Source organism: Myxine glutinosa, chromosome 9 (assembly GCF_964187855.1).
Source record: "Myxine glutinosa chromosome 9, kmMyxGlut1.1, whole genome shotgun sequence".
Lineage (NCBI taxonomy): Eukaryota > Metazoa > Chordata > Myxini > Myxiniformes > Myxinidae > Myxine > Myxine glutinosa.
The window spans coordinates 117,815,986-117,831,643 of record NC_136269.1 but is presented as its reverse complement, the minus strand read 5'-3'; the positions used below and the strand labels follow the sequence as shown (position 1 = coordinate 117,831,643).

General features: G+C 43.8%; 1 protein-coding gene across 6 annotated transcripts in view; it reads right to left on the bottom strand.

The window, feature by feature from the left end:
* The window catches only part of LOC137435048 (echinoderm microtubule-associated protein-like 2), a 171,386-nt gene that overhangs the window by 49,275 nt on the left and 106,453 nt on the right, over nt 1-15,658 (bottom strand). For 4 of the 6 annotated variants that reach the window (XR_013624598.1, XM_068128433.2, XM_068128430.2 and 1 more), the window contains 4 exons: nt 14,262-14,366; nt 10,804-10,832; nt 10,501-10,630; nt 3,803-3,952 (listed from right to left, as the gene is read on the bottom strand). Coding sequence is in view for 5 of the 6 variants with exons in the window: in XM_068128433.2 (XP_067984534.1) it covers nt 3,803-3,952; nt 10,501-10,630; nt 10,804-10,832; nt 14,262-14,366 (414 nt within the window). In the remaining variant the exon portion in view is untranslated. Of the gene's footprint in view, nt 1-3,802; nt 3,953-10,465; nt 10,631-10,803; nt 10,833-14,261; nt 14,367-15,658 lie in introns of all 6 variants that reach the window. The other 2 variants (XM_078784806.1, XM_078784805.1) reach the window with 1 other exon arrangement.

Here is a 15,658-nt window from a genome sequence, read left to right as displayed (position 1 = left end):
TATATATATATATATATATATACAGACTTGGCATATAATATGGATTTTTTTTTTTTTTCTTGACTTGGGTTACTTTCTGAACTCAGTATATCAATCTGGTGAGTTTCTTTTACTCTTCAGTGATGGTCGTTGTTGAAAGAACCATGTCACTGATTGTATTTCGCAGCAAGAAGTCAATAACATGATTATATCACAGGTGGCATGACAAAATGTAAGGACAGGTACATTTGACGATTGGCTTCACAATCGGGTATATAAGGGTTGTTGCGTTCTGTATTAGTGGTAAACTGCTGCACGTCTACAAAAGTTATTGCCGCTTTCCTCTGGAGATGGTCCGTCAACTTGACAATGCTGTTTGTCATGGAGTGGTGGCTTTATGAAATTATGGCATGAAACAGCGTGCTATTGCTCGGCAGTATGGCATCACTCAAGGTCAGGTGTCAAAGATCCTGAAACGAAATGCTCAGAGGGGTGTCCCTACTCCAATACCGAGGCCAGGACATCCACGCAGAACCACAAGGAGAGATGATCGCCAGCTGCACCAGTTAGTCTGCAATGGCCGTACCAAGTCAGCTAATCGGCTTAGGGCTGAGTGGCAGCAACTGACAAATGTGCCTGTATCCAGAAGGCTAGTCAACCAACGACTGGTTCATGCAGGCTATCGTGCCAGGCGTCCCCTGAGAAAGCCACGCCTGACCAGACAACACAGCCAGCGCCGATTGCAGTGGGCCAGAGAGCACCGTCAATGGCAGCCAGGACACTGGAATCACGTGACCTTCAGTGACGAGTCTATATTTCTGGTCTATCGTCAAGAAGGCCACGTCCGAGTGCGCAGACAAGTGCATGAAGCCCACAACGAAGATTGTATAGTGCCAAGAGTCCAAGCTGTAGGTGGTGGGGTGACCATTTGGGCTGCTTTTCATGCAGGGGGCAAAACTGACCTGGTTGTTCTGAATGGAAACCTGAACCAGTTCAAGTACAGGGTCATTCTGGAAGAAACATCGCTTCCATTTGCTCGTGCAGCCTTTCGAGGAAACTTTGTCTTCCAAGATGACAATGCACGGCCTCATCGTGCTCGCATGATCCAACACTTTCTTGCTGACCATGGTGTGGAGCATATGGAGTGGCCTGCCATGTCCCCGGATATGAATCCGATAGAGAACTTGTGGGCAGAATTAACGCATCAAATCGACAACTTGGACCAGCAGCCGACCTCTGTGCGTGAATTGCAGCAGGCTATTGTCACTGCATGGCAAGCGATTCCTGTCCAAACCTTGGCAAATCTCGTGAACAGCATGCCTCAACATGTACGTGCTCTCCTGAATGCTCGTGGGGGTTACACGAAGTACTGAACTGAAATTTTACTGTCCGTAATACCAGTCATAATATAGCTTTTGTTTTTGTTGAAAATTTATTTGGCTAATGTGCAAAATAAAGAGATACTTCTGGAAAACGTACAGAAGTTTAACACAGTACTGTCCGTGAATTGAGTTTGATATCAGTTTACATCACTTTCAAGGATCAATTTATTTGCTTCGAAATGTCAAATGTGGTTTTTGTTTCTTTTAAAGGTCACATTAACAAAATCTAGAATAATTCCAACATAATTCCAATGAACTTTTGGTTCTACGTCATCTTGAAAAGTAAGTTCACCCCCACAAAAAAATATTCCATATTAAATGCCAAGTCTGTATATATATACGTAGTGTGTTCAAAAAGTATCCGACCTTTATTTTTCGTGCGTAAAAAAAAAGAAGCTAGGGAGGCGTTGATTGGTGCACGTATGTAGGCGATCCTAATGCGCACGCGTGAATTTTTTCCCACCTGCAGAAGCTGTCATTCGACGGCAGACCGCCGATGAGTGAGGACATGTAAGTGAGCGCCGTCGGATTTTCGTTTTTGACAAAATGACGGAAAAACTTGAACAACGCTACTGCATCAAATTTTGTGTTTTTTGGCCTCGGGGATGTTGGATGCTTCCATTCTGATGACTGCAACTTGGTTTCTGGGTCGTACCCATAAACCCAGGACTCATCGCCAGTGATCACTGTGTTGAGGAAGCTGGGATCGCTGTTCACAGTCTCCAGCATGTCCTGTGCGATCTCCAAACGGAGTTGCTTCTGCTCAATCGTTAGCAGCTTTGGTACGAACTTCGCCGAGATTCTCCTGAAGCCCAAATCCTCCTTCATAATGGAATGAACGTTGTTGAATCTTGCGGATCGTTTCCACTTGGGAATCGCCAAGCTTTACACAAAATTTGATGCAGTAGCGTTGTTCAAGTTTTTCCGTCATTTTGTCAAAAACGAAAATCCGACGGCGCTCACTTACATGTCCTCACTCATCGGCTGTCTGCCGTCGAATGACAGCTTCTGCAGTTGGGAAAAAATTCACGCGTGCGCATTAGGATCGCCTACATACGTGCACCAATCAACACCTCCCTAGCTTCTTTTTTTTTTTTACGCACGAAAAATAAAGGTCGGATACTTTTTGAACACAGTAGTATATATATTGTTACGGATTCGTCACTTCCGTTGTTGTGGTTTTCATCCACTGTAAACATTTTTTATTCCATGTATTATTATTATTGTTGTTTGAGGGAAATAGAAATTATTATTTTCAAAAGGTAAAAAAAGTTAATGTTTTAAATGAAACCAGAACCGGAGGAAGAAGAAGAGGAAGAGAAGAAAAAGAAGGCGGAGCGAGTGGAGTCGGACAAGAAGCATAGTTGCTTTGCGGTCTGGAGTGAACATTGGCGAGCAAGAGTCACGAGTGAACTTTGGGTTTCCCAGGAAAGGGATTCCTGTGACAGAGTTGTTATCGCTGTGACAGATGAACCTGCGTGTCAGCTTTTGCGGTCGATTCCGAAGAGAATCGTTGGACTGCCGTTACGTCTCGAGTACGAGCCATCGGCCATTTTGACTCACGCGCTTTGCGCATCGTGCAAGGTTTCTTTGTTTCCCTTCAGCCGTTTTCACCGCATTCAGACGTAGCTGGTGTGTGTGTGTGTGCAACGTGGCTTTTGAAGGTTAATTTGCGGTTCGCTGACTGTGAGCCGTGGAACGTCCATACCCGAGGGTGTGATTTCCCAGTCGCCTGGAGGGCGCCTTTGGATTTCCCAGTAGCCTGGAGGGCGCCTTTAGATTTCCCAGTCGCCTGGAGGACACCTTTGCACAGCTTTGGCAGCAGGACTGTAACTGCCAACCCAACGGGATTCTGGTCTTGATTGGACATTGATCTGATGATCGCTGGAGCGGATCGACTTCGGCTTGAAACCGGAATCAACTTCAGTTTGAAGCAGGGAAAGAGACATTGGGAATGTTCTTGGTTCACTCACTTGGAGCACAGTGAGTTATATGTTACGAAAGTGATGGTACCATCGTAGGATATATATTGATTGTACTTTTGATTACTATTATTGTTGTACTGTTGTTCTTGTGTGATCTTAATACAATATTTGTTTATTGGTAACAATTGGTGTGGCTTCACCAGTGATCTTTGACATTCAGAATAACACATTTTTCTGCCGTGACTCCTCTCGGGGCTCGGAGGTACACCGTGACCAGGGGGTTGGGGAGGAGCACGTAACAAAACACACACACACACACACACACACACACACACACACACACACACACACACACACACACACACACACACACACACACACACACACACACACACACACACACACACACACACACACATGATCGATTTCATTTGAAAACGTTCACCTACAAACTCCTCCAGCACCCGATCACCCAACACACCCACACCTTTCCTTCCGGGTCGGTGCCTCACTTACCACTTAATGTCATCCGTGTGTCCAAGGTAATGCCTCTGGCTGCCTTCCTCTGTGTTGTAAAGCACCACTACAGAGGCAATGAAATACACCATTTCCCCCGTGGGTAAAAGGTAAAGGTTTGAGCGGCAATCTTTACCACGGTAACCGTACCTTACAGACATCAGTTGGTCAAGGAAACAACCACAGTCTTTGGTCTAATATCCCAAAATAATCCCTCATTATTACCTTTTCTATGCAAGTGAGCTCACCCTCACCATAAAGAAATATCTCAACGTTGTAATATATTGTAGCCAGAAAGCATTTCCATTAATTAGTGTGTGGGCAAAAATGATGAACACTGAAATGGAAAAACAGAGCATTAGCAATGATCACAAAGTGCTGCGAATGCAGTGTTTCGACGGTTCAGCCACCACTCTATCTCCAATGATACCATTCATGGCAGTGCAACATTCTATTCGGCTTCCCAGCTGGAAGCAGATCACTCTTGCTGGAATTATTATATACTAGGGCATGCCCGTACTATATCTATATCTAAAATTATATCCCCCCCCCTCTATTTACATGAAATGGTTTGGTCCAAAGCGAACGGCTTGCGAGTGGTGACAATCCCCCCCCTCTATTTACATGCAATGGTTTGGTCCAAAGCGAACGGCTTCCGGAGTTTGGTAAAGAAATCGCCATCGCGTGCACAAACGCGCAGGAAAGCGAATGAATCGCAAATTCGTTTTTATTAGTTGTAAAACATAGTTTAACGCCAACATAGTTTGCAAACGTGAAATAAATGAATACGCTCTCAAATGTGCCATCCGAGGCAGAGTGTGCCCGCCACGTTCGGCACACGCGATCGTTCGCTGCTCTCTGATTGGTTGAATCGTTTTTTGGACATAGCTCGGTAAGTAATTGTCCGATTAATATGAAACCTTGAAAAGGCACATCCTCGGGTCCCCAGCAATATACCTGGCAAGTTAAAAGTATATCGGACCCGTGGTTGTCGAGAAACAGCGGTCACAGACAAACAAACGTACAGACAGAGATTACTGGAATTATAGATAGATTGTCATTTGTTGCCACTTGCATTTCCAGATCACGACACTGATAGATTAGAAACTTCACCAGATGATTCCAACTCATAAGATGTAATGCGTTTCCCTTCTTTGATTGGCCATCTTGGATTTTTTTTTTTTCCCAGATTTCAAAAATATTCCCCAGAACCATGTCGAACCACCACCGATCGAAGCAAAACTTCTGATACATTATTGAAAAACTGGGGTACTAATAATCAATGACAGTTGCAAGCAACTCAGGTTTTGTTTAATTGTAACAATTAATCTAACAATATTAAAATAACAATTAAAGCTTTATGGAGGACCTTGTACCACCAATCACATGCAGGACAAAGAGATTTAATAGTTGACATCAATGTACTTTTCCAGGAATCAGAGTACGCCAGTACTCTCTATGTCGGGATGGCGTGGGAAAAACCGTCGGTCCCACCTGCAAAACTAAAGATGGATTATCTTCTTTTAAAACTCGCTTAGGTTACATATGAGAGCCTACCTGGTCTGTTCAGCTGATTGTCGAGGTTGGGATCACTTTTCAGTTCTCCAGACCAAGGCAAAAGCAAAATAAAGCAAAAAAACGGGATCGGTCAAACCCAGGAAATAATAATCAGCAGAAATGTCTTGTTTTTCATTGGTACATGTATGAAAATAAAATAAAGCGAAGAAATAATAAAGCGAGGAACCAGTGCTATACACCGCATACGGGACACGTGATCACGATCCCTCCAGTCAAGGGTCAAGCCAAAAGCAAACCACGTGATCAATAACCATCAAGTCACGGTTTCTCAGCGGCAGATTGTCTACGGCGGAGCATCACTGATGTTGTCGAAAAGAACATCTGCTATAAATGGAGGTGTGTGTGTGTGTGTGTGTGTGTGTGTGTGTGTGTGTGTGTGTGTGTGTGTGTGTGTCATACTATTTGACGTCAATTAATTAAGGACTATTCAAATGTACCTTTTAACCTTTTAGACTGCTGAGACCCCTTGGACCTTGGAAGACCCTTTAACCCAGATGACCTTTAAGACCCAAATCACCCAAAAGTTCCCAAGGACCCAAAAGACCCAGATGCCCCAAAAGTCCCCGAGTACCCAAAAGTCCTTGATTACCTAAAAGACCCAGATGACCCAAAAGTCCTTGATGACCCAAAAGACCCAGATGATCCAAAAGTCCTTCATGACCCAAAATACCCAGATCACCCAAAAGTCCACAAGGACCAAAAAGTCCCCAAGGACCCAAATCACCCAAAAGTCCCCAAAAGTTCTTGATGACCCAAAAGACCCACATGACCCAAAAGATGACCCAAAACACCCAGATGATCCAAAAGTCCTTGATGAGCCAAACGATCCAGATCACCCAAAAGTGCACGAGGACCCAAAAGTCATTGATGACCCAAAAGACCCTGATGACCCAAAAGTCCCCGAAGAGCCAAAATTTCCCAAAGATCCAAAAGCCTCCAAGAGACCCAGATGACCAAAAAGTCCTGATGAACGAAAAGTACCCAAACAACCAGGATGATCCAAAAGTCCCCAAGGACCAAAAATACCCAGATGACTCAAAAGTCCCCGAAGATCCAAAAGTCCCCAGTTAAAAGTTGGTCCAATGGACCAACGGGCCCCCGAGTTCAATAAGTTTTGAACTGACATTTAGTGATCCTTTCATCTTTGTTTTGGCATACTGCATCGCCTGGAGTGGTCAATTAATTAATGTTTAAACAAGTCAGGAGACGATGATGGTTCACGAGCAAGCGGTATTCAATGACAAAGGTCAAAACCGACATTGAAAATATATAAATAAGAATGTATTATCTGTTATGAGACTAGTTAGCTACACAATACCAAAAATTTGGTTCAATTCCGACAACTTTGAAAATTTGACCTTTGTGACCTTGAAATGTCAAAACGAAGGTTAATGACCTTGAAATGAGATAGAAGATTATGTATAATCAGTTATGAGGTTAGTTAGCTACACAATACCGAAAATTCGATTCCGACAACTTTGAAAATTTGACCTTTGTGACCTTCAAAGGTCAAAGGTCGAAGATTCTGAAATTTGTTGGAAAACTTGTATTTCATGATGTATGTGATAATATAAGATCATGAACGACATTTCACCCTATCAGGAAGCAAACAATGTAATAAAACCATCAAAAATCGACTTTTCTAAATTTCGTGACCTTGTGACCTTGACCTTGGGGCGAAAGTGAAAAATCGAGCTCCGTGGGGCTAGACACATGACATTGGCCTAACCAAATACCGAAACCCCTGTCAGATTCCACCAAACCCCTCGGAGAAGATGTAGCTTGAACTCGATTACCCCCTAAAAAGACATCTTTTTCGGGCGTGGCTCCGCCCACAATGGGCGCAATACGCCCACTCTAGGCAGGACAACTAGATCATGATATCAACCTCCCACCCAAGTTTCATCAAGATCAGATATCATCGGGTAGTTATGCTGCGGACAGACAGACACACACACACAGACACACACCCATGACGAATATAGTGGTCACTCTGTTTAATAACTCGTGAACCAATATAAACCTCCGAGTTTCCTTATGTCTATGCCCTCTTACTCCCCCGCCCCCCCCCCCACCCCCCTATTGGTTAGAGGGAAACCGCACCAGTTATTTTGGCATTTCTAAGTGCAAGTCCTTGTGTGGCCTGAGGCTGGATGAAGACATTACTCTGAGAAACGAGCAATAAGACAGAGCTGCAAGATACAGTCAGGGCTACTTAAGACAATATAGGAACACATGTGCAGTGTTTGACATTGCTGACTAAGATATCTTGGCACTTTTGCTCCAAGATTGGGTATCCTCTGAGCACCATAACATTGTGTTATTCCACATTGTAAAAAATTCTAGAAACAAGTGAATAAAAAAATTTATGCTAAATAAAAAAGGCAATGTAGGGATGACAAATTACAGTCTAAAAAAAGGTCCTAAACAAGAAAGGGATGATGTTGGTTTAGAGAGTAGCTAACAGTATTGCCATCACATAAGAATCCCTACATCACTGCCTCATTTGCACTTAATCAACAAGAAAGAGCAATCAGAGATTGCAAACCCTCGCCAGGATGTATTGTCAGTGGTTTTTAAGGCTTTTGTGTTGTAACAAATATGGCGGCCCTACCACGTGACCAATGATGTCATCATTATTTTTATTATGACGACGTCATCCCAACAAAAACTACTTGGTGGTATAATGGTTAGAGCGTCTGCTCTGAGTCCGGGAGCAGAGTCAGACCAAAGACCTTTGAAAATGGTATGTGCTGCTTGACGCTCAGCATTGATAAAGGATAGAGTTCAGAGCAATAACCATAGGTTTGCAACCATTACGCAGGCTTGATGGGTCTAATGTCCTCCTGCCACATTTCAATTCGTTGGAAGGGAACTCGACCTCTTGCAAGTTGAGTAAAATATTGTTACGTTTGTGGGGGTAGATCGAGGAATCCCATAGTGAAGATAGGATAGTGTAGTTATAGCATGGACCATGTACGCGTAGGAGAAATCTCAAAGTATTTCAGTAGGGAAACTGTAGCTTAAGATTGTTTATGTGTCTAAACACGAGGGGTGAAGCCGTGTTAACTAGGTAGGGATTAAAGTTAGTTTTCCCCAATACGTGATGTGCCCTCTGTGGCCTTTCCCTACGTTTTTACCTCTACCACAAGAATGCCCATGCAAAACCTCCATTAAACTACCACAACCGCCGACAGTACCCGGACATTGCCAAATGGCAAGCAAGCCACGCCTTAATGAACACTCACACCAAGCAAAGCCGGCAAGCCACATCCCCAGAGTGGCACGAGGGGTGTGGAGGAGCAGAGCCGGCAGGCCACACCCCTGAGCTTGCGATTGGTCAGGGTGACGTCAGAGCAAGAAGCTTCGAGAGGGAGTGAGAGAAAAAAAAAACGCGTCTCTCGGGTGGCTCGGTTGATTCTTGCTCGGTTGATTCTTGCTCGGTGTGTGCGCTTGTGAGGAGAGCTCTTAGAGCTTTTATGGGAACTTTGGCAAACCATTATTTGTTGAATTTACTGTCGTTTCTGTTCGTGTGGGTTCCGGATTAAAACGGTGTGCTCTGTTCAGGTAAGCGCTTTGTTTCCTTCAATCCGTGTGCGCCAAAATAACCCCTACATATTCGGCTTGTTCGCCTCGGAGTTAAAACGGTTCGGCTATCTGTCATCGGTGATCTCAATCGCCGGCGACACGACAATATACATCTTTTACTCCAATTAACCACCATCGCTGAGTTTCGCAACAGGAGAGTTGATGCTTTTATTGCCCCAAAGCCAAAAATCACTCGCCTTCAGTTTTATTTTCTAGTCTTTTAATTCAGCTTTGACAACTTTTGTTCGATATTTGTTGATAACTTTTGGAGGCGTGTATTGACTATACAATGGAAATTTAGGCTTGGTTCTGAAAAAATAAAAAAATACACTCAGTCTTGATCATGAGAACATGAACGTAACCGAATGAAGTAAAGAAAACATGAGTCGTACGTATTCACCTAAGAGGTATATATTCTTCAATTGCACTAGGAAGGGGGATGGGTGAGGGGATGAAGTTAAAACTATTGCAGAAAAAAAGAAAATAAGTTTTGCTTTTTGGGACTACCAGGACATGAACCTATGGGTCACTCTTACAATATTAGCACACAGAGGAAATATTACTTGATTAAAAAGCAGGCCTGTTTGTATTTTCCAAAGGACAGGATTTCTTGTTAGGCATTTACAATGCCTTAGCCAGGCTACACATCTGTGCCGTCAGAGCTGTCTCTTCAAATATATTTCCATAAGTGCATTTATCGTTCTCAATTCCGCAAATGCTCTTGCTTAATTTAACATTATAAATAAACATTTGCAACAACATTTTGGATTTTCTTGGTGGATATGCCATTCTGCCAGTTTCCTGTAAAAGGCAAGCAGAACAATGTAGAAATTAAATAATGTGTTGGGATTATTTTAGCAGAAACAGTGAGTGCTCTAGGAGCACCGCAAGAGATGTGTCGTCCTGGGTTCATGATATGACATCCAGGCTTGTGCTCTACATTCCCAATGAGGGCCAAGCTGAATGCTTCGGAAAGGAAACAATTTTTTAAATGTCGTTCTTTTTTTTTTTTTGCACAAAGCTCCAGTTCTGAGATGGAAAAAGGCTCACTGCCAAGCTGGCATCAAACCAGGCCTCATTCCCACAGGCCATACCAAATGCACTGTCCAAAATTAATGATATCTGGCAAAATAAGAACCAAATCCTTCTTTTCTACATGAACAAACAGGTGATGACGAAAAACCATGGAGTTTTAATGCATTTCCTTTTCCTTTAGGTGATGATCACTTCAGCAATAACATCTTAATATATGTTCACAACACCACTCCTGCCAATTACATTATCATAGGGATGCATCAATGTACAATTGTACATGGAAAACATTGTAGTTAACTCTTGCCAAAAAATTACATTAAACTTATATCCTTGAGCTACGATCAAAGAAGTTGCCAAAAGTCTTCCCACAAGATTTTTCGAACGGAGAGTGACAATCTGAATAATCCTCACATTTCTTCTCTCGCTCTTCAAACTAATAAGCCCTCTAAAGCTACGACTCACATGCACAATAATGCAACTTGGCAGCAGAAGGATACACCCAATCGAGCTTAAGGCGCTCTGAGGGAGGCTCGAGTCGAATGTCCAGCCTGTATCCTTCAACCTTTTCCTGAGGCACGTACATGGTTATGGGCCTTCCACGTAGGTACATTTTAACATAGCCTTCCTCTGACACAACAAAGGCAAGAAAGAATAGAAAAAAAAAAAAGGAGTAAAAAAAAAAAATTATATATAGAGAGAGGGGATAAAGGTGATTATAAGGATGTTGAATTAAATATTCTGGGTTCACAACTTGCTCAAAGTAGGTGTAGCATGACACTTACCGTTATCTCAATACTCACCAGGGTTGTACACTGGATCCTTGGGCTTGCTAAAGATGAACATTAGGGACACAGAGTAGCAAGCAACAAGTCAAAATAAACTTTGAAAAATAACTCGCATTCATAAAATCAAGCTGTCACACGCTTGCATCAACCTGCATATCGAGGTATGCTTTCAGATCATCTGTTTATTACCCCCCCCCCCCCCCCCCCCACGCACGAAGCGTAAGGAGGGGCAAAGCAATTGGTTCACTCTGTCTGCGTGTCTGTCTGTCAGTCTATGACCAACGAACTCCATATATTAATTTCAATTGAATTTCTTCATATCTTGAACACAAGAACACAAATCGTCTGCAGTTTAGCAATAGTTGGTCGCTGAATTTGGCAAATTGAATGGAGGGGTACAGCCAAATTATGTATCGTTGAGAGAGAGAGGAAGACAAATGATGAATTGTGAAAGATGATGGGAATAGAGCCTGTGATTGATGCTGTGAAGAGGAACAGGTTGAGATGGTTTGGTCATGTGTTGAGGAAGGATGAAAGTGACTGGTTGAGAAGATAGATGGAAATGAATGTACAAGGAAGTAGAGGACGGGGAAGACCGAGAAAGACTTGGCTAAAGATGGTGGAAGAAGAAATGCGGGCAAGGGGGTTAACAAGGAGAGATGCAGAAAATAGGGCAAAATGGAGAAGATTGTCATGGGGACCGCAAGGCTAACCCCCGCTCTAGCAGGGAAAATGGCCTTAAAATGCATGTTGTTGTTGTTGTTGGTACAGCCAAATTATATATAGTATGGTTATTATTAATTATTAATCGGGTGACATAGTCACAATTTCGGTCTTCGAGGCCGGCCGATAGCCACAGTGTGACCAGAAGGGACGAGGTTCTCCTGACCACGTGGCCCTCGACTTGGTGGGGTTTGTCCGCACAATGTGGGCGCTTTCAGGATGAACTTTAGCCGGGGAGCGTTTGGGCGCCCCGGTCTGATACTGCCGCCCACGCGCAGAACAACTTGTGAGTGCACGTGGGTCCCGGCGGTCCCACTGGCCTAGCGCTACCATGTTTAGACAGCGAACTCCGTCCCCGGGCACCACGTCTGACTCTCTTATTCAGTGAGACATGGCGACGTGGGCACGGTAGGACACCCGCGGAGCCCCGGCAGACCGGGGACGCGCGAGCCTACGCGTTAGCGTGCTACGGCGGAATCAACGGCTTCGGCCACGGCCGGGCCGATATTCGGCCCGGTCGCACCGGAAATGGACTGGTTCGACGCCCGCGCTGGAGAGGTCGCGGGCGACTGAGATGTATTAACAAATTAATTAATTAATTTGAGACGTCCGATTTCTAGTGTTTGGAAATTTGGAAGAGCTTGACCCTAGCCTTTCCCTTGCGAGGGCAAGGAGGAACTTAATGCTTGACACTTAAGCTTAGTTTGAAGTGCACCCTGCCAGCGCTCACGGTGGGACGGCAGGGCAACCAGAAGGGACGAGGTTCTCCTGACCACGTGGCCCTCGATCTGGGAAGCGAGAGGCGTTCCATTAGTGGACGCGCCCCTCACGCCCGACTTTTGGGCGGCCCCGGCAGGCCGTTTGTTTTGACGTTCCGTGACAGGCCCCGCACCCCCACCTCCGGGCCGACCGGAATGAATCCCGGTGTCCCGATCCGAACCTTCAGAGCGGGCCGGCTGGGGAGTGACTGGCACCCCGTACCTGCACTTTCCGTCCCTGCGGTCCCAAATACGGGAACCACCCGAATACCACTTTATTTGACAACATGAGGTGCGGCCTACAGCCTTAGAAAACCAACCCTATATAAGTCAATACCTTCAACGACATAGGCTCGCATTCGTGCCGCGTGACGTGGTGACGTCATCGCGCTTTCACCTTAAAAGACTTATTTGATATAAGTTAATATTTTGATATAAGCCTTAGAAAACCAACCCTATAGAAGTCAATACCTCCAACGACATCTATTCGTTGTTTCGACATTCAATACCGACACAACCCTATTCGATATTCAATACCTCCAACAACGACAGAATACCTTCTAAAGGTGGTTATTATGGTTATTATTAATTAATATTATTAATAATATTATATTATGGCAAACAACATGAGTTCAGGCCCTTCAACTTGAGTGGTCACTGTGGTGGTGATGGAGAGGTGTTCCTTGTGCCACATTCCTCGTATTATACAGTGGGGTACAAAAGTATGAGTCCAGTAAGAAATGTATTGAGACATGATAACAAAATAAGTAATTCTGATGTGCACTTTTCAACCTTTAAGAATATAACATTAATTTTAATAGGAAAAATCAAATCTGTCTACGTATAATCAATGTGACCCTCTTTTGCTTGAAGAACTCCTTCAACTCCATTTGGGATCGATTTAATTTGCTCACGGATTATGTTTGAGTCAATCTTTTCCCAACAATGTTGTAATGCACTCCAGAGCATATTCAGACTGCTCACATAAATTTTATCTTTTTCTCAAATGTATTCACCCTTCATTTATTCTGTTAAGACAAATGGTCAGTCAATAATAACTATAATGAATTAAAGAATATGGATATATCTTCAATACAATGACAAATTCATGTTTGAAATCGTGATTTGAGAAAGCTCGATATTCTTATTCTTCTTCTTCATCCATACGAAGGTTAATTCTTCATCCATATTCACAAGGCTGCAGGTAGCATCATTGGCTGAGGGCATGGCTGCACTGCTGATGCAATGCCCTGTGCTGGTTAGAGCAGGAATTTGTAATTTGGCCATGGTGCCAGCGATAGCTCGCCGACTCTTCACGAAGGATACGGTGGGTTCTTTAACATCCACAAATTAATGTCGGTAGACGGGACGCCTAGTTTAACATCCATCTTAGGGATGGCACACACATTGATGAATCACCTGACTGTGAAACACAGGGTGACAGTTTATAGTTGGATCATCATTCAGACCCAGGCTAGACAGCTCAGATGTTCAGATGTGTGTGTAAGCTTGGCCTTGATTTAAGTGAACTCGTACTTTTGCAGCCCAATGTATACGTAAACATTAAAATGATATATTTGTGCACATATTATGATATATATATATATATATATATATATATCGAAAAATCTATATATCTATATGACTGTTCTGCGGCATCAAACTCATCCTGATCCTGAGGTATTTCTCGCCTCGGTATATATATATATATATATATATATATATATATATATATATATATATATATATATATATATGTGTGTGTGTGTGTGTGTGCATATTAAAATCCTGAAGACATTGAAATGACAAATTATTTCCTTCACCAGTCACCTCGTATGCATCATGCCTGCCTACCCATCTGCACAAAGATAAACTTTGCTGTCATGGTGATATGTATTCAAGAAGTGCATTTTGTGTTTGAAAATTTGAGCGGTTTCATATCACAAGATATACAGGATAAGCAGAGAAAATAATCCACACTGAGGATTTTACCTGTCTGGTGGTTTTGTTCCTGGAGGTCTTCCTTGAGCTCTGCTATTTCCCAGCGATGGATCCCTTCGCTGAGACAGACGTTCAAAAGAAGTTGTTCGCCTCATCCTGCACAAAGAAAGTCATGAAGGGAAAATGCAAGAAGAGAAAATGGAAGATCGATTTCAATAGAGATCAATGTACACTACATGACCAAAAGTATGCAGACACCCCTTCTAATTAGTGGATTCAGCTATTTCAGAAACACACATTGCTGATAGGTATGTATAATCAAGCACACAGCCATGCAATCTCCATAGACAAACATTGGCAGTAGAATCGGCCGTACTGAAGACCTCAGTGACTTTCAACGTGGCACCGTCGTAGGATGCCACCTTTCCAACAAGTTAGTTCATCAAATTTCTGCCCTGCTAGAGCTGCCCCAGTCAACTGTAAGTGCTGTTATTGTGAAGTGGAAACGTCTTGGAGAAACAACAGCTCAGCCGCGAAGTACTAGGCCACACAAGCTCACAGAACAGGACCGCTGAGTGCTGAAGCGCGTAAAAAATCGTCTGTCCTCGGTTGCAACACTCACTACCGAGTTCCAAACTGCCTCTGAAAGCCACGTCAACACAACAACTGTTTCATGAAACGTCGAGATGTACGTCAACGTCGAGAGCTTCATGAAATGGGTTTCCATGGCTGAGCAGCCACACACAAGCCTAAGATCACCATGCGCAATGCCAAGCATCGGTTGGAGTAGTGTAAAGCTCGCCGCCATTGGACTCTGGAGGAGTGGAAATACGTTCTCTGGAGTGATGAATCATGCTTCACCATCTGGCAGTACGACGGACGAATCTGGGTTTGGGGGATGCCAGGAGAACGCAACTGCCTGAATACATAGTACCATCTGTAAAGTTTGGTGGAGGAGGAATAATGGTCTGGGGCTGTTTTTCATGGTTCGGGCTAGGCCCCTTAGTTCCAGTGAAGGGAAATCTAAACACTACAGCATACAATGACATTCTAGAATCGAGATGATTGTGTGCTTCTAACTTTGCGGCAACAGTTTGGGGAAGGCCCTTTCCTGTTTCAGCATGACAATGCCCCTGTGTACAAAGTGAGTTTTTTTTGTTTTTGTTTGTTTTTTCATGGTTTGTACAGAAATGGTTTGTCGAGATCGGTGTGGAAGAACTTGACTGGTCTGCACAGAGCCCTGACCTCAACCCCATCGAACACCTTTGGGATGAATTGAAACGCCAACTGCGAGCCAGGCCTAATCACCCAAAATCGGTGCCCGACCTCACTAATGCTCTTGTGGCTGAATGGAAGCAAATCCCTGCAGCAATGTTACAACATCTAGTGGAAAGCCTTCCAGGAAAAGTGGAGGCTGTTATAGCAGCAAGGGGGGAGGGGGGAGTGGG